The sequence below is a fragment of the Bemisia tabaci genome, chromosome 1, assembly GCF_918797505.1.
Source record: "Bemisia tabaci chromosome 1, PGI_BMITA_v3".
Taxonomy (NCBI): domain Eukaryota; kingdom Metazoa; phylum Arthropoda; class Insecta; order Hemiptera; family Aleyrodidae; genus Bemisia; species Bemisia tabaci.
Window position 1 is genome coordinate 67,774,041 of NC_092793.1, and position 27,853 is coordinate 67,801,893.

At 39.7% G+C, this 27,853-nt stretch overlaps 1 protein-coding gene and 1 long non-coding RNA gene across 6 annotated transcripts in view; one reads left to right on the plus strand and one right to left on the minus strand.

Annotated features, from left to right (window-relative positions):
* The window catches only part of zfh2 (Zn finger homeodomain 2), a 141,668-nt gene that overhangs the window by 43,803 nt on the left and 70,012 nt on the right, over nt 1-27,853 (minus strand). The window contains exon 5 of one of the 5 annotated variants that reach the window (XM_019043223.2): nt 26,440-27,812. The exons of the other annotated variants lie outside the window; for them this stretch is intronic. Coding sequence (XP_018898768.2) covers nt 27,784-27,812 — 29 coding nt within the window. The 3' untranslated portion in view covers nt 26,440-27,783. Of the gene's footprint in view, nt 1-26,439; nt 27,813-27,853 lie in introns of those variants that run through there. 5 annotated transcript variants of the gene reach the window in all.
* On the plus strand, nt 13,651-25,819 carry LOC140225991 (uncharacterized). Its single transcript, XR_011900796.1, has 3 exons — nt 13,651-13,709; nt 23,178-23,337; nt 25,537-25,819. It is a non-coding gene; the product is annotated as an uncharacterized lncRNA (long non-coding RNA).

The following is a 27,853-nucleotide window of genomic DNA, read 5'->3' on the forward strand; positions in this document are numbered from 1 at the left end:
GAGGGGGGCTGCGAAGGGGGTGGCACGCAGGAGCTCGGAAACGTCAGTTCAAGTAGCTAAGATGTATTTGGTTAGAGAAAAAAGCGAAAAAAGCACGGGGCCAGAAGACTTTTGATTTACATATTGAATTCCCGCGTTATTGAGTGATAGGTACGGCGGATCATTACAGCCTTGCTCATGCACGGTTCGGGTCTGATTTTCAGCTCTCCACCTTTCCTCCTCTTCCTTTTTTCTTTTAATAGTCTTGCATGATAGTGAGCACTTCAAGAAGAAGAAAAAAAATCGTTTACTCTATCCTTAAAAAGCCCTTCGCGGAGCCCCTCGAAATAAATCGCTCCGCTTTTTTATTAGAATAAAATCGAATAAGTTTCGGCTAAGGAGACGTGAGCGGGCGGGCGGGAGAGGAAGGAATTTATTTATTTTTCCCGTCCAAATTGAAAAGCTTCGCTTTCCACCGAAAACGATTCCATTCGCGCTTGGACAACTTATTATCCCTTCCCTTCCGCTGTTCTTCGCTCCGGCTCGTAATTGAAATGACAAAACGAAATTAGGAAAGGGACGAGAGAACGGAAACTTGTGTGTGCCTGGAAAAGATACGAGTGCAAAAACGCGATTCGGAGCATGAATCGATTAGAGAGGATTCTTGGCATGAGTGATGCATAACTACAGAGATGAAGGCGCTCATTTTCCGGATTTATGAGCGCGGCTTTAACGCCAGGAACTTTTGGTCGGCTCAATTCACCGATGCCATGATTAGCTTTAGTTTGACTCTCTCCTGTTCTAATCGGTATGATTTTGTTTTTCCCTCAACTCAGTGTTTCTTTTAGAACTAGGCGGAGGTTTGTTTGTGAGGAGGCTAGGATATTAAATTAAAATGAAGAGAAATCATATTTTTACAGGTAGCGTTCTCTCTCGTGTTCGAAAATTGACTTGAATCGAGCTGAGAGAGACGGGCTATTATATTTTTGAAGCGGGGAGGGAGGGCTGAGGGTGAGCTAAGAGTGGTTTTAGGTTAAAATAGTCGTTCATTTACTCAAAAATACACGACATTTTTTTGGAATGTGAGAAGGGGTCCTAAAATTTTACTTATGCACAGAATCTTTTTCCTTAACTCCGTCCAACTAAAATTCTCATTGTCATTACAATAATTACACATACCCAACAGACAGTTCGTCGTCTCCCAAGCAAGAGAACTGCATTTCAACATTGCAAAATTATCACAGGTAAATTGATTTGCCACAAGAAAACGTTGGTTGTTTCTAACTGAAAATTTCATTGATCTTTCTTTTGATTTCATGCGGAAATTAGCTCGACTTGGACAGGCACTGGTCGTTATACTCATGTAACAGACTGACTGACAGACTGTTTGGGTCGATTTTGCAACCTTGGAATGGAGTTATGTCTTTCGTCTTTTCGTTTAAGTATTCAGTGAATATTCTAATGGATCCAAATAGAATTTTCTCCCCCAAAATCGACGATGCTTGGCAACCACCGACCCGAGGCACCCGTACTTCTTTTCGCGACAGTCCAAGTTAACCCATGCAACAATGATGGTCGAGCAAGCGACTTAGGAGACGCTGCGCTGCGAGAGTAAATACGGGCAGGGTCAGGGTCAGAGGGTGGCGGGGTCGACAGAGGAGCCCAGGGGGTTGATAAACAAGAGGGTGAGATCACCTGGCAGGTGGTAAAGCATGCTTACGACCGGGCCACTCAAACCGCTTATCTCTCCGGAGGAATCGTGGCGGATAAGAGGTTTTTCACCGGTCCGTTTACACTTCGACGTTTGCGCGAAACATTGATTGAAGCGAGCGGTTAGTTTGCTGGGTGCTCTGATTATGGCCGGCCTCATTACAACGTTGTCGGGTTGGGAATTGTGGGGTGCAAGAAACTGTGAATTCCGAGTCAGGATGGCAAGGATGCCCATTAATTCCAGCTCATGGCCAGTGCGTGGTTTATGGTTGCCAAGTAGTCGACTGCATGGGTAGTGGAAATGTGGGGTGGTGATCGGTTTTTCACGTGGCCGACACTTTGTGGGCTGGTGATGAGATGTTAGCTCGATGGATGTAAGCCTGGCTCATATCTTTGGCAGGGAGCAAACGAGATCTTTTGCCTTAAAAATTGTAGGGGAAAAAGATTTGTAAAACGAAAACGAGAAGCTTTGTTTGAACCAGAAAATTTTGAGTTCCCGACAAAGCCACTCAAAACTTTACCTTTTTGTTAAAATCTCGATATTTTAAGTTGTAAACATCCAAACCACTGTAACATCTGTTTATTCGGGCATTATTTTCGGCAAAAATTTGTGGAAACCTTCCCTGTTGAGAGGAACCGTTAGCGTATTTATGAGATTATCAACTTTAAAATCCCCTATATTTTTGACTTATATAGAAAAAATTCAAAATGACCAGTTAATTCTAAAAGAAAACTGAAATATGCATGGTTTGATGTACTGGAATAGTGTGGTTATTTGACATTTGGAATGATCTCCTATCGGGGAACGATACACTCTGAATCAACGCATATTTCTCAAATAGATAAATATTGCTGCTCGCAGGATATTTTGTAGTATACCTCGAAAAATTAAGGCGCACTAAGACACCAACTCGCACGTTCTATTACTTTCCCATCCACTACAACTCACATCCCCGGAGTTTTCCGTCAAAAACCCCCAAATGGACGTTTTCATGCAGGACGCAAACCCCTACAGTTTCTTTTAATATAGATGCGTCAAAAAAACCCATGACCAATTAAGCCTAAAAACAAGGCAACGTTGAACTTACACCGGGAGACGGCGTTTTGTTTACCTATTTATTCGTGGTTAATAACTACTGCCGGACTTCATCACTGTCCACCGATGACCACATTTGCGCTAACATCACACCTTGTCCCGATGTCCTCTTCTCCCCGTCCCCTGGATCTGTTTGGACAGTCCGCCCCTTAATCAAATTCTGCTTGTCGCCAGGTTTTAGGCCGTGTCACGAGGAGCATACTCCGGCCATACTCATTAGAACAAATGGAAACCAAACAAATCATGAGTGTGTCTCGTCTCTAATTCTTTTAAGTGACGGGCGAACCCCACCCCAGGCGAGCGTAACCCCCTTTTCCTGGTGACTGAATTTCCTTCACTTTTATTGTACTGTATATTCAGTTGGATCATTGTGAAATATATTATCAGCAAACGATGAAACATAAATCAAAGCGGAATCGTACAAAAAAAATAAAGCCAATGTTTAATAACACCTTCGAGAGCTAGTTATATACGTGTTTGCATGCAAGTCTTTCTATCATCTTGATGACTCCCCCTTTTTCCGGACGAAGAATTGTTTAAGTCCGCAAAAATGAACGTAGTAATGATCAATACATGGAAATAACGTGTATGACGGTTTATAAAATTCAAAAAAATCAGATTGCATATTTTTTTGAGAAGAAATTAGGCGTCCACCAACAGCAGGGATGGAAAATAGAGGATGAATTTCGATGAAGTATATTTCAAACGTCAAAATCGATATTTTCGATTTCAAAATAGTGTTCTTTTTTTACCGAGAGAGACAGAGAGAAAACGAACTTCATGAATATAAAATTCACGACGGTTTACACTGCTGAATTCTGCGGTTGGTGTGGTATTGATAGTGGTTATTTTAAAGGTGAAACCAATGTTTTCAAGGAGAACGATACAGTTTAATTCCAAAACTATACACACCGTACGACAATTTGAACATATTGCTTCCTTTTTTCCCCATTATCTTTTGTATGAGGTAATCTTGCCCCGGGATTGCGAAAATTATATTGGGCAGGTTTCCTAATTCCACTAAAAAATATAAGATTGAAATTTTAAGACTGAGCAGTTAAATTTGTTTCCTTCTGCTTGGACAAATCCACGTATTGCAATGCACGTGTAGGGGCGGTAGTTTGGGTACTTGCGGCTCAATCTTAATCCATGCTCAGGGATTCTATAGAATACTGTCATGCTAAGTAAAAACGCCGTATGATCATTCGAGAGTTACCAAATTTCTTCCGATAAAATGTTTATTTTTGAGGAACGTTGTGAATATTTTTCCTTGAAATTTTTACACTACTTGGATCAAATTACGAACAAAATTCTTTGAAAAATCGGAAGAAAAATATATTTAAATATTCCCATAAATTCTTGATTTATCAAAGGAAATTTGGCAACGCCTAAAGGCTCATACGGCGTTTTTCCGTAGCACGGTAGAATAGACACAAGAGGGTGAAAAAGGACGCGTGATGCGGCTAGCACAGCTGTGCCGTTGCGTGCCCCGGAGGGCTCTAATTTGAGGCAGGTAGCACAAAACCAGTAAATTAAAGAAACCACTGATAAAACAGGGATTCCAGGAACGGAGAGAGCCAGGTCCAGGGACCTCTGGACCATCGGTAACTCTCGGAGGACCCAGGGCGGCATTCATGAGACCGTTGCGCACTGTAAAACAAATGCGGTGACCGCATCGCGCATCGGTTCCCCCGACACCTTTGGAAGCGGCCTTTTGTCTCAGGATGTAGGTGGATCGGTTTTGTTTTAAATTGTATAGCAAATGAGTTTACGCCAAAGGAGCTGATTGTTAGTTTCTCACCTTTGCCGCCCGCACGGGACGGCACGGCACGGAGCCCACTGCCCTCCTTTCGGGGTGCCCCGGCCCCCCGGACCCCCCCCCCCCCCGCCCTGCCACGCAATCGGGCAACAGGAAACGGGATCAGTTCCTCCTCCGAGGCTCAAGAAAGGAGATTAAATTATTGGTTTTAATTGTCACGGCTTCGCCCTAGCCGCTGCCTTTTTACGATTTCTCTCTCGCATCTTGGCTTTTGTGCCGGCGAGGAGATGCCCGAAAATGAATAGCTTTAATTTTACTTGCCCAACAAAGGGTATCTCCTGCAACACCCGGGCCGCGGGTCTCCTCCTTGGAGAATTTTTGTCATTTCTATTCTGCATGGCCATCATCCATCAATTTTAGTGTCCACCGTCCCGCGGCCGGCTATTCATTAAACGCCGTGAATTTTTAACGCCTCTACTCGCTGCCGATGAATATTTCCACGATGGATCGAAATTAAATTAAACGATAATAGAATGTAGCGTTTCCTTTATTTTTGTTTGGTTTCCAGTTTTTTGTCGTGGATTTCGGCTCCCTCCCTGGATGCGTCCCCTCTTCCTTTCTCCTTGTCCTTTCTCCCCTCCTCGCTTTCGGGATTATGGTTCGTCATCATACTCGCATTCTCATCCTCCCTTTACCCGCATCCTCGTTAGGAGACGATCAATTTTGTCCTTGAAAGTATAGGTGTAGGCCAGTTTTACAGTCTTGGCATATTTTTCACTGTAAAATGATTATTCACATGTATAATAAAAGTCTAATTTAACCAAAATTTAAAGAAAATTATTTCATTGTCGAAAAGAAAATTCGGTTAAAATCTGCTGGCGATTTGAAGTACAGTAGATTTTTAATCTACAAACATTGTATTGATGATCAATGCAATGCTTGATTGATAAGTGTACAAGAGATTGCTGATATTGTCTAATTAATGTTGCACTATATTTTCTACGCCATTGGCCCCTCCCTTTCCCTCCACCGCGATTTCTTGACCACCCCCAACGAACGATCCATCGCAACCGTGGTGTAATACTACTGTATAAGGAAAAACGCCGTATGAACATTCGAGAGTTGCCAAATTTCCCTCGCGAAAACATGCATTTTAGACGACATTCATGCATATTTTTCCTCGAAATTTTCAGATATTTCAGATTAAATTGCGTACAAAACTGTCTGAAAATTTTGGGGGAAAATATTTACGATTTGCCCGGTAAACTAGTTTTTATCGAAGGAAACTTGGCAACTTCTGAAGGCTCATACGGCGTTCTTCCTTAGCAAAGCAGAATACGACGACGCGCGACGGTGGAAACAGCTGCTGGTATCCGCAATTAAATTCAGATTTCCATTGAGCTCCTTCCGTTTTGTTTGATTTTTTCACCGTTTCGAACGGCGCGGCGGCAGATTAACACCTCAGCGATTAGCGTCGTCGGTTTTTCGGTTCTGGTCGCGCGATGGCGATGGCGGTGCGGTGAAATTTAAATATTTTCTATCCGGTCATTAACTGATTACGAGCCCAGGTCGGAGCGGAACTGCTTTTCTTCTGGTCGCGTTTCGATTTCGTCCGGCTGTTTCGCTTTTATTGAGCGCGGGAGGAAGTTGTGGATCAAATTAGTCGGGATAGTTCCTCAAGCATTGAGAAAAACGTCGCTCATAATTACTCCCTAACACCGGGATGATTCTGCTCTGTCGCGCTGGGTTAGCTGTTTTAATCTCTGCGCCGGCGCCGCAGCATCTAATGCCTAGATTTAGTCGAAATTCCTACGATTTTATCATGCAGCTCTATGTAAAACGAGCAGATTTAATCCTGAAAATGACTACATTGCTTAGCATCCCAAGACAGCCGGGTTTTGTGGAGAAAATGCATTCAAAGAAACGAGCTAATGTCTCGAGGAGCTCAGCTCAGTCAACGAACGGAGTTAACCAGTTGAGGATTTCGTAATTTTCATTAAAAGATGAATAAATAAACTAGTTGAAGATAACGATGCAAAAGAAAGATCTACGACGCAAAAGAAATCGCAAAATTTAAAATAAAAAGCCCGACTAGCAAGGCTACCGGCTTCATTTTGGTGATGGGAAAATACCTGCTACTCGATTGTTGAATCGATATCCCTTAATCGATAAAAAGCATTGCTAAGATAGGGATTTGTCAATCAGGATCATTCGATAAGGATTCAAGAATCGACCCGCTGGGGACAGTACCTTAATTGAGAGCATCCGGCGAAGTGTAAATATATTCGAACCTGAGCCCGGGCCAAATTTTATCTCGAGATCTTTAATTTTTGTCCTCTTGCCTCTTGTGAGCGACGGATATTGCAATCCTTTCTCCATCTTTCTCTTTTGCGGCTGCAAATTCCTTTTGTTTAAGGGTGCATCCTACATTTACTCAAGGTCTGCCTGCATGAACAAAGGCTCGGCTCTGTTTACATTGCTGCGCGAAGCGTTTACTTTCCATCTCGGATCAAAGGAGTCCCGATCGTGCAAATACATCTGCAGGTAAAATATTAACAAGGACGGCGGGATTAAAGACCCGGCGAAACTTTTCGGGAGCACCACTACCGCGCTAAGGAAAAACGCCGTATGAACCTTCAGGCGTTGCCAAATTTCATTTGATAAAACGCTAATATTCTGGAAAACTTATGAATATTTTCGCTCAAATTTTTCAGATAATTTTATCCGCAATTTCACCTAAAGTTCCTGAAAATTTCGAGGAAAAATATTCATAACTTTTTTCAAAAATAAACATTTTATTGAGGGAAATTTGGCAACTCTCGAATGTTCATACGGCGTTCTTCCTTAGCACGACAGACTAGCTGAGTTACTCTGAGTTGGATATACTCGCGGAGAAGAAGTGAATACAAGGAGGCTTATATTGTGCCGTATTTGGCCGTGCTAAGGAAAAACACAGTATGAACATTCGAGAGTTGCCAAATTTCCTCTATTTAAATACGAATTTTCAGGGAAATTTCCTAATTTTTTATGGAATTTCATTAGCAATCAGATCTCAATCATCTTAAGAGTTCTAGAGGAAATACTCAAAACAATCCCTAAAAATTAACATTGTAGTGGAGGAATTCAGCTTGAGAACGTCACAGATAGGTAACATTCTTGAATACAAATGAGTAAGAAATCAATCAAAATTATTTTCTTAATATCATTGATAGCGAAAAAAGCAATTTACGTAAACGCGTATGTACAAATGAAATAAAATCTCATCATTTATTTTGATAAGGTTCCATTCAGTGCGGGGAAAATCTATATATTTAATATTATTTTTATGTTCCTCATCTGGTAATTTCATATCAACCATCTACTGAAAAACAGTTCATCCCTGGTCAGATACAGTTCAAGAACCGTATAACAGTATTTTCAACTGTAACTTTTTAATCTTACTTGAAACTAATAAATTCGAATTACAGGCTGCTGTAAGAGGTTGGTTCTTATTCTTAAAATTTACTATTATAATTTTGGTTCTCAGCTCAGGAGGCACGGGGAAAATTCTGGAATAAGCTATTTGTTTGTTTATAAGTTTCTAGCGGCAAAGGAGTGAAGGAAAGACATTTTCGAAACAAACAAAATGCGTGTGTCATCTCCAATGTTTGATTCATGGTAAATCAATATTCGAGATACATTTCAAACGCAAATACTTTCACGTGGTTTGGCTGAATAGGGGAAGCAAAATCGCTGGTAATAGAATCATGAAATTAAGATAATAGACAATGCAAGTATTTGATCTCAAACCCTGCATGACAGTGTGTTAAGGTGATTCGATGGACGCCATATTTTGTGTCAGAACGGCATGCGATATATCGCATCAATTGGTTCCATTTTTTCAGCTACTCGAAATTTTTCTCCAATTTTGAGCTCGCAATTCTGTTGTCAGGAGACTAAAGCACTCACTTACTAATTTTAACAAAGAAATTCAACATACTAAAGACGTGGTTTTTTCAGAGAGAAAACATCGCATTCGATACTGATATCGAAACTGCACTCGAATGCGATATTTTCTCTCTAAAAAACCACGCCTTTAGTACGTTGAATTTCTTTGTTAAAATTGGTAAGTGAGTGCTTTCGCCTCCTGACAACAGAATTGCGATCTCAAAGTTCGAGAAAAATGACGAGTAGCTGAAAAAATGGAACCAATTGATGCGATATATCGCATGCCATTCTGACAAAAAATATGGCGTCCATCGAATCACCTTAAGATAATAGACAATGCAAGGATTTGATCTCAAACCTTGCATGACAGTGTATTAAGTTTGATGTTTTGAGTTACTCGTGTCCACTTGCTGCTATACCTAGCTACAGCTCGAAATCTGCCGAATATATCACGTATGATAAGTTTCAATCGTACCGATACCTCCCAGTAAGCGACTGAATGGATTCTCAATTTTTACAGCATGCGAAGGAGGGAGAGGCGAAGGGGAAGAAACTCTCTAACGAGCACAGACGGAGAGAACTAAATGCGACTGAAAGAAAAGGAAATATATTTATGTGCGAGAAGCTCATTTTCACCTGAATAGCTCCATGGTAATCCCCGCTCTGAGATTTCTATCCCTTCGCCCCCGCGCCCCCTCAGCTCCCTCGGCTCCATGCGCGCCGTATGCACCCACAATTCACGTCCCTTTTGTGAGACTTCTTAGACTTTTGTTGTTTTGCAAGCCCTTCCTAATAAATAGAATGTTGTCTTATTTTATAGTCTCTTAAAATTTCTCTTTCACTGCCTTAATCTCCTCTTTCACTTGCAGTCGAAGGTTCTTTTCCGAGTCGAGGAAACTGCGGTGATAAACAATTTCAATGAAAGGATCTATTAATATTCCGGAGGGATAGAGATTTATCGCAGATTGTCCAACGAATCCTTCGGATTTGAAAGACATCAAATCCAAGGACTCCATTATCTTCATTAAGATGGATTCGCCGAGAGTAAATATGGAAGGTTATTCTGCCATCCATGGAGAATCAATACGTCGTCTTCGGAAACTATTTCACACCCGATAAATGCTACCAAAAAACCGTTCGGCCAAAACTTGTATTAAACTTTAATCCATTTGATGGTTAACTTTCTACCTTACTTTTAATAAATCTTAGTACTGAATAAATTATTTTGGGAGAGTGAATTTCAACACACGCGCTTGTTTCAATTTCACCGTTTTAAAATATAATAATATAGTATATAGATCTAGTCACTTTTTTTTTGCACGAAGATTGAAATTAGTGCCGGGCATAGTAATTATGAATAATGCCATTCTTTTCGAAATTCCAATTTACAATCTTTTCCTGACTGATGATCCGAGCAAATGGGTGATTAATCTTTTTTCTTAACTACGGTTTTTATGCACTTTTATTCTGAACTCGATGAAACAAAACGTATTAATATTGAGAATTACATTTCTGAAAATTCTATGCGAATGTTTGTCTATTTCACGGGATAGGAAATAACCCACAGAAAGTAACATCTCAGATAAGGTGAAAAAAGGCTCTTAAAAACAAAACAAAAATCATGCTGAAGTGAGGAGAAAGGTAGATGAGATGAAGCAGGGAAGTTACGGCTTGACCATAAGTAAGCTTAACCAAAAGGCAGAGCAGAATAGCGATCATTTCAACGTTTAAATCATTCCCAAAGCGACAGCGATGATCTGTTTGTTAGTGCGAGAATTGCAACATAAAAAATCCAATTAATTCTTCCTCAAATCTTTCTACGCTTCCAACGCTTGGGTGCAAAAATTGACTGAGCGTTAAATGTCACTTGAGGTTAGGAAATTTGCGGGGAGCTCACAGGTTCCAGGACATAATCAGAGATTGTTGGGAGAGGCGCTGATCTACTGGCTATCAATGGTTGTGGCACCAACCTACAAGCATCGTTGTATTATCAATAAAATAACATCCTTTTTCCTGAGGTAAGAAGGATTTTGATTCGCAAAAATGACAACGCTGCCCACAAGTTGCCATAGTTCGGCCAGAAACCGCAGGGTCACCGCTGACTCAGGGAAAAGCTAGCGGTGGAGCTCCCACCCCTCGCTCTCCCCAAAGAGGGTGGAGGGGGGTGTACCACGGCGGGGGCGGAAGATCTTATGGGGACCGCTCTAGACATTTAGACTGCTTTTGCCTCGTAAACAAGCGGGTAAATTAAAGCGACCTATTCTTGTGTAGATTTGTCTAAAGCTAAGTTTTAACGGCCGTATCTTTCACAAGGTCGTAAATCATTTTAAGAACCAGTTACACATTTGAATGCTATATTCTATATTATTTCCTTAACAGACTTGCCCTTAAAATATGATTCCGTTCAATATAACACACGACCAGCCACCGTTGTCAAGTACCTGCTGTTATTCCAGCATTATGGGTGCCGTTAATAATCTCTCGAAGATTTGAACTAACGGCCGATATCTTAAAATTCATATTTACTATCTCGTTTTGTTTCCGGTAGACATTTTTCAATAACTTTGAATTTTACTTTTCTCCTCTTTAAATGGCAAAACAGACTCCAAACGTCTGGATTTCGTTCTTTCTTAATCCGAGCTACCTTTTTGCAAATAGTTAATAAATAAATAATATAGTCTATATATGATAAATAAAATGTAGTTATAAAAGGTAATAAAATAAAAAAAACTTGCAAATCGATTAACCACAGATTAAGTAAGAAACCAACTGCACATCCAAAGTCTTTTTTGGTTCCTTGTTCAGTTTCTTCTCTTTCTTCATACATATTTGTTTTATATTTGATCTTTGTTTAGCTCATGCTATTTAGAGATGATGGGAACAAGAGTCTATATCATGAAAAGTCGGTAAGAACAGATAGCATGTCAGAAGTTTAGACCGGTCAAATACAGGATTTCTCGCAGATGGACGAATTTTTAGAAATGGAAATGGTTTAATTCAACACTACAATAAAATATTTCAATTAAAAATCGAAAGAATTTATCGCGATATGCAACCGCTGAAGTATACGCAGCTTTAGGCTACGATGGAATCACTCTTATTTGAGCATTTAATTTGACAACGATGTAGAGTGGGACACTGCTGGAAAGCTTATTAATACTTAATGAGTAATAGGTGAAAATGCGGAGCTGGACCTGTTTTACGACTTTCCAACCGTGTGGGATCACATATTTTAAAATCTCACCCATCGATCGAACTTGCCATCATAATAATACGTAATTTATACCTTACGCCCTTAATTAAGCATGTATTTTATTAAGTTTTTTTATTATCATTATTTTTCACTCTTGGAGACTCGAAAATTATTAGAGCTCAGATTTGATCCTCATCGGGAGATGTTCGGCTGAGGATATAAATTATATAAGTATGACTGCGGTCGGCTCGCTCACAAAAAGAAAAAAGACCCTTCCCTTCCTGTGCATCAAGCTTTTTTTTATGACCAAACCCAGGACATAAACTTGTTGAGCCTTTTCCTTTGATGTAAAGAGATTTTTATACGTGATTTCATTTGAGATGATTTCCTTGATTATTTTTTTAAGATCACTCCGATGGAATCCCTTTGATTTACTAGAATTTGTAAACCTATCAAATTCTATTGAATTTTGCAATGAGCACGACAATTCCTCTATTTTTTGGCAATTTTTCAAGTTTCCTCTTTTTTATCTTTAATAATTATTGTCTGTTATATTTTACGATTGGTTATTATCATACATTCAGATTGGTCGGTCGTAGGTTTTTTAAAAATATTCATCCTCCGCAACTTTGATAATTTAAGGCAGCTGGTAAGGTTTGTTTTGAAAGGTTTGCAGAAAAGACTGCTCTTCATGAGTATTGAAAAGTGAAAAGCAAATTGTAAGTTACATTTGATGATTCTCCTGCACTATTAATACAACTTAATCGTGTGTTCAAATCATTAGTGTGAATTCACCTGAAGGTAAATCTAAGTATTTCCGTTCCACGCATTACCACCCCCATGTATCTCTAATTTATGATTTTTACTCGGTTTTTTCTGAAAGAAAAATTTCAGGTCAAAGTAGCCTACAAAGCAGACGCAAAAATGACGGATGCGCAAAATCCGCAATTAGATTCAAGGTGTTGATCAAGAAAACTACCTCTGCTGTAATTTTTCCCGTATTTTCCTTTCAAAATTTGTAAATTGGAAAAAGTTTGACCTACATTTCTGCATTAACCTTTCGGCAAATGCTGAATTATCAAATATTTTCATCTGAAATTCTGGCAACGCCAGATGCTGTGGGTCCATTCTACACGTGCAAGAAATCGGGGCAGGGAAATGTGCAAGGACAAAGGCTACACGGATAATTTCTGTTAAAACCCAGAAGAAAGACAAGAGATGCAGGAAAGATGGATGGAGGAGCGGTAGCAAGGTGGTAGCGGACCTCAATGGGCAGCGGCGGGAAAGGATCAACTCTTGGCAGCGGTTGGGGGGGGGGGGGGGGTTCGGGGGCCAAATTTGGAGGACGACAATCAATTAAGGCCGAAACCGTGAAAGAGGCCCACGCAGGAGCAGTAGCGGTTTTGCACCTAAAAGAGGGAAAAAGAACAAAACGGAACGGGCTGACAGGCCTTTAACCTTGCACACCGGCGGAAGGTGATAAAGGTCGAGCGACCTACCTGGCCAGGTAAAAAAAAAGATATATAAAAAGAAAAAAAAATCATAATCATAATACGCACCAGAAAAGTATCCGAAATTGGGAGCGAGAACTAGTCAACCATTCATTCATTCATGGATTCCTGTCCTGATCTGCCCTTTCGCTGCTCGAAGAAAGTAAAAGGGAATATCAAATCCGCCCTCGGCATAAACAATCTCATACCTCGGGGTAGGGTCAGTCGGTGGGGGAGGGGGTCCAAATTTTAATCTTGAATAATTTCGAATCTTAGGAGGTACTCGTGTTTAAAAATTTTCGAAAAAAAGAGATTAAGCCAGCAGGTGTACCGGTACCTCATTTAAATACCTTATTTGTGGTAAAAATTCAAATCGTAGTATTATATCCGCGCTAATGCAACTTCAGGACTTAATTTCATATACTTAATGTACTGATTCAAACTTTGTACGTGGGAAAAATCAATCCTGGAATATCAAAAATGAAACAAACATTTGAGCTTCGAACCGATTCAAAAAACCTCATCAAGAGATTCATCAACGTCTCAAAATAGGAGGTACGCAAATATTTGAAGACTAAATTATTTTACCTGTTCATTTGTTCTATTTTTTTCTAGTAGATTTTTGGACAATTCTGGTCTGTGGTTCAGAACACAATGAAAGTATTTTCATGTTACAGAATGATTTTGCACTGGAAAGATTCCAACCCTTAATGGAAAAATAGAGAACAAGCTACCGCCAGAGGTATACTACAGGTTTGTCTTTTACTCGAAACCTTACTAAAATGAGTCAAACATTTACAGAAAACCTCAAAAGGCTTTTCATGAGAACAATTTAAAAATTCACTGGAAAGAAAAGTCGCTTGGATCTAGAGTCCAGACTCTTGAAAACAACGACAAAAAAAAAATAGTCTTGATTCAATCGGATTTTTGCTCAAATTGAGAACCAATCCTCTTAATTTAAGCGGTTTTCCTTTTTATTCAAGCAAAAATCCGATTGAATCAAGAGTATTGTTTCTTGTCGTTGTTTTCAACAGTCTGGACTCTAGATCCAAGCGACTTTTTATCCAGTGTTGCGAGGAGGAAAAAACCGCTGATATTGATGGGAAACCTATCTCCGTCACGAAAAGTTGCGCTGGATTACTGCGGCGATCGCAAACCCGAGGTGGAGAGCGGGAAACGTCGGAAAGCTGCGGGTTGGCGTCCGCCCGCCGACACCTACGCGGCACGGACCTTGGTCAACACCGACACCAGCCATCGGGGCGCGAGGTGTTGGATGGTGAGCTGTGATGTTGACTGTTGTTTCTCTGGCTCGATACAGGATAGAACCACAGGTAATTAATAACACTTAAACGAGAGGAACACTCACGGGCCGAGAATGAAGAATTAACCAACACGTCTTCATCCCACCACCGGACTCAGCCCTGCGTTGTCACATTTAACCCTTTACTATACATTAACGTTCCAAGTTGTGGTCACTCTCATTGAATTGGCAGTGTGCGTGAAAGGATATCGACTTTTGTGAGAAGTACAACTCGTTTGAGTGACTGCTCCATATGAGAGTTCGGGGCAGGTTTAAAATTACTGGTTAATTTACAAAATCACGGTAAAATTAAAAAAATAAGAGTCTAAAGACCTTGTGATGATTCAGAGGAGAACATATGTTGCAGCTCATATAGAGTTGTTTCCTTTTTTTTAAAGATAGCTTCTTCCTCACTATCAGATATTAATTAGATCCGATGCTAAAGTATATAAAAATGTTGTGAAAATAATGAAGTGTCGAATGATTATGTGTTTTTTCTTTAGTAGGATAGATTATCAATTCGTTAGAGCAGCATACACAGAAAGAGAGGAAAACTTAGGCCTAAAATATAAAGGGGAAATTTTTGAGGAAGAAATAATCTTAATTAGGGAAAGGTCAAGATATACGCAGATATTATTGAGCGACGCTTGAACGTATAAACTTCTGCCAAATATGTGGCGAATTCTCTCATTTGAAATAAATATTGCGTGACACTTGCAGCTCTCGGCGCATAATTTCCAAGTCATAGCAAACCTGTCTGCAATCTTTGCCTGTGGCATGAGTGCAGCGACAATTCGTCATTTTGTGGGATAAAGGGTGAGCGTTGAGTCTCGAGTGAAGTATGCTCGTAACTATCCAGTAATTATCAATTCTGGTTCCAAGGTGAACAGCCAAAGAGTCCCCGGGTAAACGAAACGCGTTAACAATGCGATTAAAATGAAGAATAGCTGAGTGGGTACTCCGTGCTGGATGCTCGAGCGCTATTTTGCAATCAGGAAAATCAGCCAACGATGAGCTCCTCAGAGTTGTCATTCGCACGGAACTGTACAGGGCGATTCGAAAGCAAACACAAATATGTGAAGACGCGGTTCTCTATGGGTGAGTTTCTTAGTCGAATGAAAGTGAGCAAAATGTAGACGGCCAAAAATCCCTGTGGCCGTAGCTCACCCTCGCACTGCAGAAATACATATTTTAATTTCGAACGCGTGGACTGGTTGAAAAGGAGGCCGTTTGATACAGTTTTGTTGAACATTTAATTTATTTTCAACAGCAGCAGCTGCCACGGAAAGACCACCGTATCTGTGCTCAACCTTTTCGGCGTCTAGGTTGGGCAGAGCAGGATGGGGATAAGGGAGGGGGGGGGAGGGGTTGCACGAAAACCGATCCTATAATTCACGACCTAATCAATAATATTGTAAACAATCCATGCATGGATATTTTAAAGCGCCAACGACAGGGCGATCTCGGGGTAAGCTCCAAACTCGATAATATTTCACGAAAAGGACCCTCCCTCACCCTTTGAGAGGGAAGCGCGCGAAAAGTGAGAAAAAGATGCGCCGTGTCCTTCCTTTTTATCGAGAGTAAAAGGGGAAACGCGTGGTCCCTTTAGGGAATAATTTTTATAGATCCGGAAAAAATAAGCAAACAAAAGGGAGGAGGATGCGTTCTCCTTTATTCTTCATTTTACAGCCTTTTTGTTTCAGTAACGTCCGCTTTTGAGTGAACGCATTACCTATTCTGCACTCGCGAGGACTTACGTTTTAATCTATTCTCCCCCAGTCTATCCTGCGAGATGCATGAATTCGCTATCTCATGGCAATAAAAAGTATCAAGGCTCCAATGATTCGGTTCTTTGAATTACGGAAAAATGCGATTAGCTGGGGTGGGGTATAAGTAAGATTCGATATTGGAAGCAAAAGACGAGCTACGAAACCAAAAAATGACCCCTCTACTACATGCTTCGAACAATTGCATCTCATTTCAATTCATTCTTTCAAACTTAGAATTAAAAATAACACCTCGATCCAATGAACTAAACTCCTCACTTTATATCAGAAACAACTAAATTTTGTGGTTACAGCCACCTGGAAAACTGTATTTAGATCCTTTCAGTATGTGTTGAGACTTAATTCTTCTCACCAATATCTATTTCTCCTTCAACAAACATAATGTGAGTGTTTGTTACCACCATTCTAAGAATTCTCAGCTATGGCTAATTTATTGAAATAATGAGAGTAGAAAAACGTTTCAAAAACATCGAAAATTTCATGTCGTTGTGCATTATTTAGAGAAAAATCTATGCTACAAAAAATGTCTCCACCTTCTTCTCTTTACATGAAAAATACTCCGTGCAAAGAGGTAATATAGTCGGCTAGTTTAATTTTAAAAATATGATGAGAACGGGCAATTTGAGACATCACAATTCAGACATATTGATGGATCAAATTGAACAATGTGCACCAATTTTTAGTGTAATTTCCTGTGAATTTTTTTGCATGTATTGAACAATATTCAAAATATGTCGCAAGAAAATGTTACAGACTTTCGAAAATAACTAAATGAGTGAAACAATAGATCAAATAATGGTAGATTTTTAAACATTGCAGTTACAGTACGTATTTTCCGACTTCAGCCTCTGGTACGTTGTCTACTTTGATAATAGTAGAAAATGCACCAGGGGCTTTAAGCTTGTTAAAACGTTTTAATCTCTTGGAATTTTGGTGTACCACCATTTTTAAAAGATTAGCACGTTAAAAAATTTAAAGTGTTTTTTTAGCGAAACGGTCTCGAAACGAGTGATAATAGGATCATGATTCTAGCGGTGAGAAAAATAGGAAGAATGAGTATTTTAATGTAAAAATCATGGACAAGAGTTTGGAAAACGGACGAAGCGTCTCCAGGAACTTGGGTCAGGGAACAGAGAAAAGGAAAACAAATTTGAACAGACAACGGCGCGTCGGTCGTTTCCCTCGGCCGAGAAAGCCAGAGGAGAGGAAAATTCCCATTTCCAATTTAATCTCACATACTTCATCTTTCCGGAATAATTTTAATATAAAACCATTGAGCATTCTCGCAGCTAGCATATCAGATTCTGGACATATCACATTTTTAAAGATAAGAATAATAATATGTAAAAACTCGCTCGGTGCCAGTGCAAGGGATGAAAACGTCTAGAGGGTAGCAATCTTCCCTCCTCCCTTAATCCGCCCCCACCTTTCCCCGGCGCTTCTGGCACCCACCCACTCCGATGATTTCCCTGCATAATACATGCATGCATGATACGAGACAAAGCCGCCATACTTTCTTTGTTCTGTCTTCCCCGGGTTTTCTTGCCAGAAAATTTAATTTTCTCTTATTTTTCTTTTCTCGCTCCTTCTCGGCCCACCCCCACGCTTCCCGGGGAAAGTTTCCCTCTCATTTTTTTATGCTCCCTCTTACGTTATCATATCTTCCCCAACAGTTGCGACGTATTCCGTTAGAAGTTAATTGGTAGCGTATACACGGCGCGGGCGCGGGAATTTTCTCGCTTCCATTCCATCTCTCGCCGGCCTCCCTTTAGCGCCCCTGTCCCTATCCCTATCCCTGTCCCTGTCTCCAACTCGGAGAACTTGACACGCCGATGAGGAGCCATCTCAAGTTTTCATGCAAGAGAATCCAGCACCGTCCAATTCCATGTTTCTATCGTTGGACTCGAATACGTTTCGTGCCTCGCTCGGGGACTTTAACGCTGGAGAAGAACAAATGACAGGATTTCTTCTAGTTCTATTTCGACCAGTGTTCGAAACTCACAGGCGCCAACGCGCCAAATGCGCCTAAGAAATCGGTTATGGCGCCTAAACAATGATGGCTCTGCACCAACGTGGCCCCTTAAGAATTGGCCTCCCCCCCCCCCCCCAAAAAAAAAAAATCAATTCCTAATTTTTCTTTTTCGTGAATTTTCTAAATTTTCCCCAGGTCACAGCTACTAGTTCTGTGACTAAAACATCTTGCGTCTAGTTTTTCACTAAATGCGCCGTGATATGTAGGCAAAAAGTCAACCTGGCCCCTAAAAATCGAGCTTGATACGCCACATGGCTCCTACAACTCAAAGATGAGTTTCAAACACTGATTACGACTGCACGAGTAATCATTTAAATGAAAATGGGATTGAAGATTCACTCGCCAACTAATTCATGCAAAAATTTATGAATTTTCAGTCTCTTTAATAAAGTGAAAATAATCCGAAAGTTGACGGAACGAAGTGCATCGGTCTAAGATCGAGCCTCAAGTTGACCGCGCGGAGGTATCGACGGGGAATTCCGAGCTTTCCAGCGCGGCAAACCTGGCCAGGGGCGGGCCCGGGATTACCGATCAAAACAAACGCTAGGGTTCGGGAAAAATGTATCTCACGTCCGCAACCAATTTTTCCGGGCTGAGTTACGCCAGGCCGGTCGCGTGCCCTCTCTCGAGTATCGTAAACGTGAAATAAGAACGCCTAGCTTTCCAGCCACCGAGGGGGAGGGGGCAGGGGTCCACCGCAACCAGGGAGTACACACTACATACTTGCACACCTTACCTTCCCCCTCCCACAATTTGTTTACATTGTGCGGCGAGGAGAATTTTAATTACCCCCCTGCCCCCGCGCCCCGTCGGGCTTGGCGGCCCGCGAGGCGGCTCTGAATAATTTATCCCGTCTGATTTGTCGACGGTAGTTTCTGATTTTACGAGCCCGCGCGCGAGGCGCGGGGTTTTCAGGTTGATTGGGGAGAGATAAAATGAGGAATCAGGCCCAGACGACGGACGAATGCCTCGATATTTGTCTCCTAATAATTTATTGATAATTTTTTTACGGCTTTTCCCCGACGTTTCCGGCCGGCCTCCCAAAGCGCGCTATTTTTTCAATTTTCCGTCTTTACTGCCCGGTTACTTACAGGCTTGAAAAGCCTCGCTGCCATGCTGTGAATTATTGGTTTTCGAGAGGGATAGTGCGTCGTGTCAGGGCTGCCCACGGCGGCAGAATTTCCTGCCATTTCAGAGATTTCGCTTTGAATTCGATCGATTCTAGCATAAAGGAATCAAGTTTGTTGGTTATCGAACACTGAAAAAAAATATCGGTGTATTTACCAAGAAAAGGGTAAAATTACCAAGAATTCAGGGTTCTATTTGATCCCAGTTTTTTCTTGGTAAAATTACCATTTATGGAATTGGTAATTTTACCTAGAAATCTCGGTAAAATTATTGAACTTTCTCTGTTATTTACTGGACCCCGGTAAAAACGCCAATATTTTTTATCGACTGTGGTAGAATTACCGAGATAAAATGGCAAAGTTACCGAGAATTGATTACCGATAAAAGTGGTATTCTTACCTGAAAAAATCAGTAAAAATACCGGTTTATAGGTTAGTTTACCAGCCTGTCTTGGTAAAATTACCAATAATTGATAAAAAAGAGTGAGATGGTAAAAGTACCAACGGACTTTGGTAAAAACGCCGAGAATTTTTTTTCAGGGAAGACTGGTTGTTGAAGGTTGGTTATAGTTTTTATAGATTTGTCTCTTACAGAGTAGTTTGTGTTTCAAAATTTTGCTTTTTTTTCAATCAAATTGTTGTGTTTATATTCTTGACCGAGAAAGTCTATTTCTATTATTTTATTATTACTATTATTCTTAATTATTTTAATAAATCAAAATTCTGAATGCAAAACAAACCAATTCAAATGAGGGAGGCAAGTGCACCACAATCTGCTCTCTGTTACATGTCACATTATACTAAAATCGATTCGGAGGATTGAGAAGTTTTTTCGTCAGTGAGCAGAAATTGAGATGAGAGGGAAAACTTAAAAAAGATCCACGGGTAATCTACGAAAACAACTTTCTCCTGAAATTTGATAGTCTGCAAGAAGATGTCAGCGGGCCGGCTAGGAAAATGTGACATCGAACCTCTATAGGAGCTGTAGGGGGTGGATGGAAACATGCGAAATAAGTATATCTCGGAAGCCCATGAATAATGCTCTATTTAATAATGGTAATGAATAAAAATAATCAATTTCACACAGTCAATTACGTTTAATTTTCTTTACTCGCTTTTTTTTTCTCTCGCTAATCTCGGGCTTCGAGGAGAAAAACCACGAACAGGGTTGCCAGCCGGTCCATGGAAATACAAAGAATGGACGAAGTGATAGTGCGACATGGACTAAGTAGAAAAGAAAGGTGAAAACTGACGGAAATTTTGCCTAATTCTTTAAGTATTTTACTGTTCTGTTTTATTCTTCAAGTACTTGTCGGGAAAACAATTCGACCGTGATTTTTGTGAAGCTTGGGGTAGTTTTAAATTCTACAGAATCCTGGACTGGTGTGGTCAATTAAAGCTAACAGATATGGTAACAATTGACATCGGCTGAAGCCCCTGCACCCAAAATACCGGTAATATCACCATTTAATAGACTATGAATGACAACTTTCACAGTAATTTCTCGTACATAGTTTGCATTTGTCTTTGATCTCAAGAATGAGTAATCTGATTGCATTATACGAATCATTGGTTAAAAAAAGGAAAACTTTTATATAATGAGCACTATAATCTATTCGACGACATCATCTTAATTGCCTTTTCTAGGAGGCGATATTTTTGCTGGTAGCCGGTTGGGAAAAGGCATTTCAGTAGGTTTAAATGTTTCCCTCCTTTCTCAGGTACAACTGGGCTGTAAAATGGGCAATTCTTCCAGTTCTGTGTTATGCCCTGGTCATGCCACTTGATTATTTTGAGCGATATGGCATCTGCGGATCCGATCACGACGAACGGGAAAAGCGGCGGACGGAAAAAAGACAGAAGTAAACGAATAATAGCTATAGGTAATTTGAGTTGAGATGAAAAAAAGAAAGTCATACAAAAATCGGTTCGATTTTTGCTGTTAAGAAAGAGGAGAAACGATACCTGAGTCGAGGGCGAAGGAGAGAGAAAATACCGAGTTAATTTGGCAGAAATAATAGGAACCAACAATCACTGTCTTGTGTAACAGTAATTATTATTAATCTCTGATCTTGTTTCATTTCCTCGTTTTACAAAACGTCGCATTCGTTGCACTGGCCAGTAGACAAGTGCTGCAGTGTGACTCGATAACCATTTCCAGACACATGTGCAACCCATCACTCACTTCATGCTCTATCACTTGTTGTTAGTTTTAACTGCCACCGACCACAGGCTCAGAAACTTTGAGGGAAAACTTCTAAATAGAGTTTTTACAGCCATTATTGGGTGGAACAGTCGCAAAATATTTACTCGAGTCGAACTCCCGAAAATATCGAAACAAACCTAAGTTACAGCAGTCTAAAATTTGTAAAATTCTTAGTTCGGTGAAAAAATTTTTTGAAAGTTTTAATCAGTCATGGTTGCTTCTCATAATTATTGGATAAAATGCAACATTGCACCCTTTCCTGGAATTATAAAGAGTTAAACCACTAAAAATGTATTCTTTGAGATACTCTGGGGTTAACCTTGTTTTCCACCGAAAGCCTCGATTAATTCGGGTTTTCAGGCCAAATTCGACAAGAATTTCTCTGAAAATGAGCCTCCACAAACAAATACACATGCATTTGTTCGGCAAAAATCCTTATTTTTCCATTTAATTTGTTTGGGCTTCGATGACCCATACAACACGCAGCCAAGTTTTTAATGACGTCTCGATGCTCGAGCTTGATGTCCAAAATTCTAGTCAGCGTCTCTTTTCTTGACCGTAAACCCTTGTGCCCGATCGGCGATAAATATTAATGAAGCATTTTCACGAACGTGAATATTTGTCTCCGAATTTCAAGGTTGGTTTTTGGTCGTCGCGTCGCGGGTGGAGGGAGGCATTTCATACATTTTGAGTTTTGATAAAAAATTGCAATGGCCACGATGACGCTTGAAATAAATCGATCTCCGTGTTTTCTTCAACTTCTCTCCATGCCGGCAAGGAATCTGATAAATGAGCTCATCGAGTATGCAATAATAGTGCGCAATTTTCCAGGAATCGTCTGCGGAAGGGAAAGAACGATGCTTGAGAAATCCTCCTAAACCATCCAATAGACCGGTCATAAATTGGTCGCTCAGTTTTTTTTTTATACTAATTCTACAGTCGAACTTCACAAAAGTACTCAGGTCGAATTGAAGTTACACGGACAATATCTGATTGTGAGTGTAACTTTGATCAGAGGTTCCTTGGATAAACATTGTGTTTAAAGAGGGAAACTGATAGCACCTATCACAGGTCAGAACGAAAAAGTTAAAAAATGTAAATTATTGATTTTCCTTTTTCTCCCACTTCGGAGGTTAACTTTCTAGTGTACATACAGAGTGATCTAAAAGTCTCGCGCCCTTTTCGGAGCGATTCCTTTGAAATTATGGGCGGTCCCAAAAGTCGTTTGCTTTGATCTAGAAGCACTTAAAAAGTCTCCATCTCAATTTGTTTAAAGACAAGGGTGATGGCTGGTGCTGATGGAGCAGGACTTTTGGGTCATCTTGTATGTATTTTGCGTAACATGTAAGAGTAGCCGGCATTTACTAACAGACTTGTTGCAAGAACTGGGTGGATAACTATTCAAACTTTAAAATGGTACATTTTGCCTACTTGATCATTTGAAGGAATTTTCTCGCATCTTCTGTTCTTAAGGGTTTATGGAGCAATACAGTATGCCAGGTATGCTCAAATATACCACGTAGTACTCTCTTCTCTCTTCATTAATTTTTACTATTTTGCTATGCTTGCAGGCAGTGACCATGCAGAAATATTAGCCGCTCTACCTACGATTCTGAGGTGCGAAAAAAATATGCACGTCGTTTTCACTCTAAAATTTCCTCCTCTCGTTTTCAGTGAACGATAGCGATGCATTTATGGGTGAAACTAGTGACTTTCTGCATAGGATTGGAGGTAAAGGGACACCTCGCCAAGAAGATCTGGGAGGACATAAAGAAGCACTCCACCAAGGGGGATTTGTAGAACTATCTCAGCTCCAAAGGGAGTTCGGGCGCCTTCTAAGGAAAATTTTGAAAAATTACGTGGTCTTAAGAGCAGTTTTCAGCAGCTGCTCTCACTGAAAAATTGATTGACTTACTACCTTAAAGATAAAAGATATCGACGGTGAAACTGCCAAACCACGTATCTCGGTTTGCGACGTCGCAGACTTCCTGTCATACTTTATTTTTTAAATGGAAAACTACTTAACGTCCAGTCTTGAAAATTTCTGTGATTTTTCCTCTTCGTGCGGAGAAAATTCTGTGAAAATTTCAAGGAATGATATTGATTAGGTCTACTTCAAAAAAATAAAATGCGAGCGTAGATTTTTAAACACCGCAAACGAGATACGTGGTTTGGTAGTTTCACCGTCGATATGCCACGCACTTAATAAGCTAAATGCCTCACATTTCGTCTGAGGGACCAAGTAGATTTTGAGTAGAAAGGGAGCAGGTTCTCCCCTAGTTCTGCCCATGTATATACATAATCTCATCGTAAGAACTCTCATGACTGTTAATGGAAATTAAAGTGAGGAAAGAAACGTAAGCAATAAACTGATCATTCTAATCGAGGTCTCGTAGAATCTAAAATCCGAGAAGTTTCGTATTTTCGGGAGGTCCACAGCTAAGTCTTCTTAATAAATATGAGCGTGCTTGAAAACTCCCGAGATACATCCAAGCGCATCAAAAACCTAGGTTAGGTAACGTGTTTCAGGCGATGTGAATTGGGCCTCACCGAAGAAATTCGGTCCGTGAGGTCGTTTGCGTTTCCCAAACAATACAACACATCACTGCATGTGGACAAATTACTTACTTTTTTCTCTTAAGCGTCCGAAGTAAAGGAAGAACCACCTAAGTAGTCTGATATCCGAGGGGCGCTTAAGCTCTTTCTCGATTCAACTTGTGACACATCGAGTCCGACGTGCGAACGAAAGCCGTGATTCGAAAGCGGAGCGTTCACCGATGAGCCGCATCGATTCATTTCGTTACACATGCAACGGGCGAACGGGTGCTATTCGTTCCATCGAGGAAAAACAGAAATAATAATGCTATCCGTCATTTTTCTCGGATGAAAAACCCGCCGTCCTCCGCTTTTCCTCCGCCTCAGAGCATCAGAATTATATAATTACCTGCCTCGCTCGGTTCATGGTTTTGCTTGATTAAATCCAATGTATTAATTTTTACTCGCGCCTAAGTATGTGTGGGTGCTTCTATTTTATTTAAAGTATCATCTCCGATTTATTACGGTCCTGGACTCGACTCCTTTATCCTTGGCCTGATTTTGATATTTTCTTACGGGCGGAGTGACTGGAGAGGGCCTGCTCAGGCACTATAATTGCGTTACATATTTGGTCTATTATCTGTTCAAATCATAGACGATTTTGTTCATTGAAACATTTTGGCAAGTTTCAGATGAAGCCATTTGATGGCCAAACGTCCAAACCATCAGTGGCGAAGTGTGAATGATCGAGTTTTGATATTTCCCCATTTGAGGGGCTTGGAGGAGAAGGCGCATGAGTGCAGATTTTGTTGTTTCGATGAGTACGTGTTTGAAGTTTTGAAATTAAATGGATCCTTATGGCAGAAAGAAAGTTCAAACTGACTTTTGGATGCTGAAAAATTCGAATTTGGAGATGAAGTTGTGACAGAATAGGCGGAAAGTCTAGTTTTTTTTTTTTTTTTTTTTTTTTTTTTTTTTTAAGAAAATTATTAATATCTTAATTTTTTCAATAACTGCACTTATCCGCTTTATCCTCTAAGCCCTTCACTTGAGGCTATATGGTCAAGAATCGATTATTAAGGAGTTCGAAGCGAACACCCTGTTTATTGATCCTCCTCCATAGGTTTCGATAGCAGATCAATCGATATATTGCAAAGCCACGCCACTGAGATTCATGTCCCTACTTTCACATCTGCTATTGAGGACCTTCTATGGATGACGTAAAAACGACGAAAACTGTATCTTTTTTCATTTGAGGAAGCACCTGACACTTGTCATAATTTTTGGATGCCTTCACTTTTGTAATCGTGCAACGGGCAACCGGACACACGGGAATACTATGCCTTTTTATGCCTTCAATTTTACAATGCCTGCAATTTTAATATTTCGTTACAGAAAGCAGATAAAAATGAAACATTTCGGAACATGTCAACATGCGATCAAACGACGAAAATAAAGGAGGAAAGAATGACAGCAAAAAACTGTTGCAGCACAAAATAATTGCTGACGTGAGGCAAGATGGCCAGCAGAGAAATCTATTGCTCTATTAATGATAATTACAATGAAATAGCGCGGGGTAATTTCACTCGGATTCGAGCGTTTTGTCTTCCATTTTTCTGCCGGTTGTAAAATGAGGGGAAGAATGTGAGCTCTATCAAATGAAAATAATGGAGTGTAATTATTGTTACAGTTAATTAAGTGCCTTAATATGGGAATATGGCATGCGTCTGCCGTATTTGCATGACTTAATTCCTATCTTTTTGTGGCTTGGTTGAATGTGCGTCATAGAGATACCTTTGCCGTGCTGACGAAAAATCACTTGTGAACAATCGGAAGTGACCATCTCTCTTAAAAACCATGATTTTTTTTAAAGGGGGGGGGGACTTGCGTATTTATTTCTTTAAAATTTTCAGAGGATTAGCTATATGCAATGTAATCGATTTTAGCCACATAGTAGAACGATAAATACTCGTTACTTTTCTCAGAAATGAATTTATTAACGCAGGAATTGTAGCGAGATACAAAACCTTTTATGCTGTTCTTCCTTAGCACGGGAGAACGTAACAGTTTCGCTATGAAAAATTATTCACGATGAAAGATTCTAAAAAATCAGTTTTTGGGGATATTTGATGTGAATTTTTAATGGATGAAAAATTACACTGCTAAAATATCTCTCACACTATGTGAAATATTTGATTTGTCTGTTTCTAGCCTCAAGTTTATATGGCATGATATAAAAGTGGAAGAGATTCGTACTCCAAGTTTGATCATTTTAAGAAACTGAAGTAAAAAATGAAGTAAATTTCAAGAATATTTATTTACTGATCAATATATCAATTTAAATAATAAATAACAATAATATAAATTCAAATTACAAATTCATCATAATATTGAACAAATTTCAGATTTTGATAACTTCAAAAAGTAACCAAGTATTTACACTTTAGACATGATGTCTTTTAAGCAAATTATCAACCAAACTAATATTAACTGAGATGCTTGAAAGGAGAGTCACGTAGAAGGAATAACATGTTCATGAAACTATACACAGAGATAATTCTTTAAAAAATTACATGTAAGCAGCCAAGATTTTTAAACTATATATTTATAATTCTTAGCTTAACAGTCAACTTTAACTTTACACCTAATCACGAATTGTAGTTTTTACAAATCTCCAATATTTTTGGATACATTCAAGTGAATCAGTTTACCAACGATTTATGCTTGGATGTGATATCGCATTGTTAATGCGATGGAAACAGGGACGTTTAAGTTTACTTCGACAGAGTTATTTACAAATTTACCGTCCCTAATATTCCTCCAAAACTCAGAAAATCTAGGTTTACTATCTTACTAGGGGATTCAGAAAGTATTTTCTTAAACTAACTAAAGGCACTACTCGCATGAGCAATTTAAATAATCTAAAATTCAATACATCATGCCTCCTGCAAAACCCCAGTGTTAACGATAAAGTAAATACACAATTTTACACTACGCTTTTTTGGTGAAAAATCAACAAGCTTTTGCGGGTTTTTTTTAGCAATGTAGTATTTACAACATTTAAACAAGATATTATAGTTCCAGTATATTTTTCACAAATCGGGTAGATAAGTGTCACATATCCTTCACGCTTCAATTCAGATTTTTGATCAAGATCATGAGAATTTTCAGCTGCGGAAAACTGTTGCGACCTTTTTTGAATTCAGTTAAAGCTTACTTGTGAATCAATGGCCGCATTGAAGAGCTTTCTACGATTATTATTCAAATTACTTACATAGATAGCATTAATAAAAAGATGCCAGGGATCAGAATGGGCTGCATAGCAAAGTTGATGAATTCACAAGAAATATTCATAGGAAACGAGTGTTTTGAACACTCTTGATTTACAATTCCGAGATTTTTGATAATCAGTCAAATGAAAAATTTCATCCCCCATCATCAGGCTAAATGTAAATGGTTTATGTTTTAATTACATGAGATTACTCATAGATGTAAACTAATCAGGTCCTTTATTATACTCAATCAGAATTTTTGTCTTTCAAGGTATTTGTATTACTCTTATAGGATGAACTAAACTAAAAGAAATTCAGTTCTGCCTCTCATCCAAAAAGTGGTCGCGTTTTTTCACGAACTTCCATCGGGCTATGTTACCAGAACGTCATCGCTTTGAACTGAAAAACATTCACATTCGTCATTAAAATAAAATAAAACA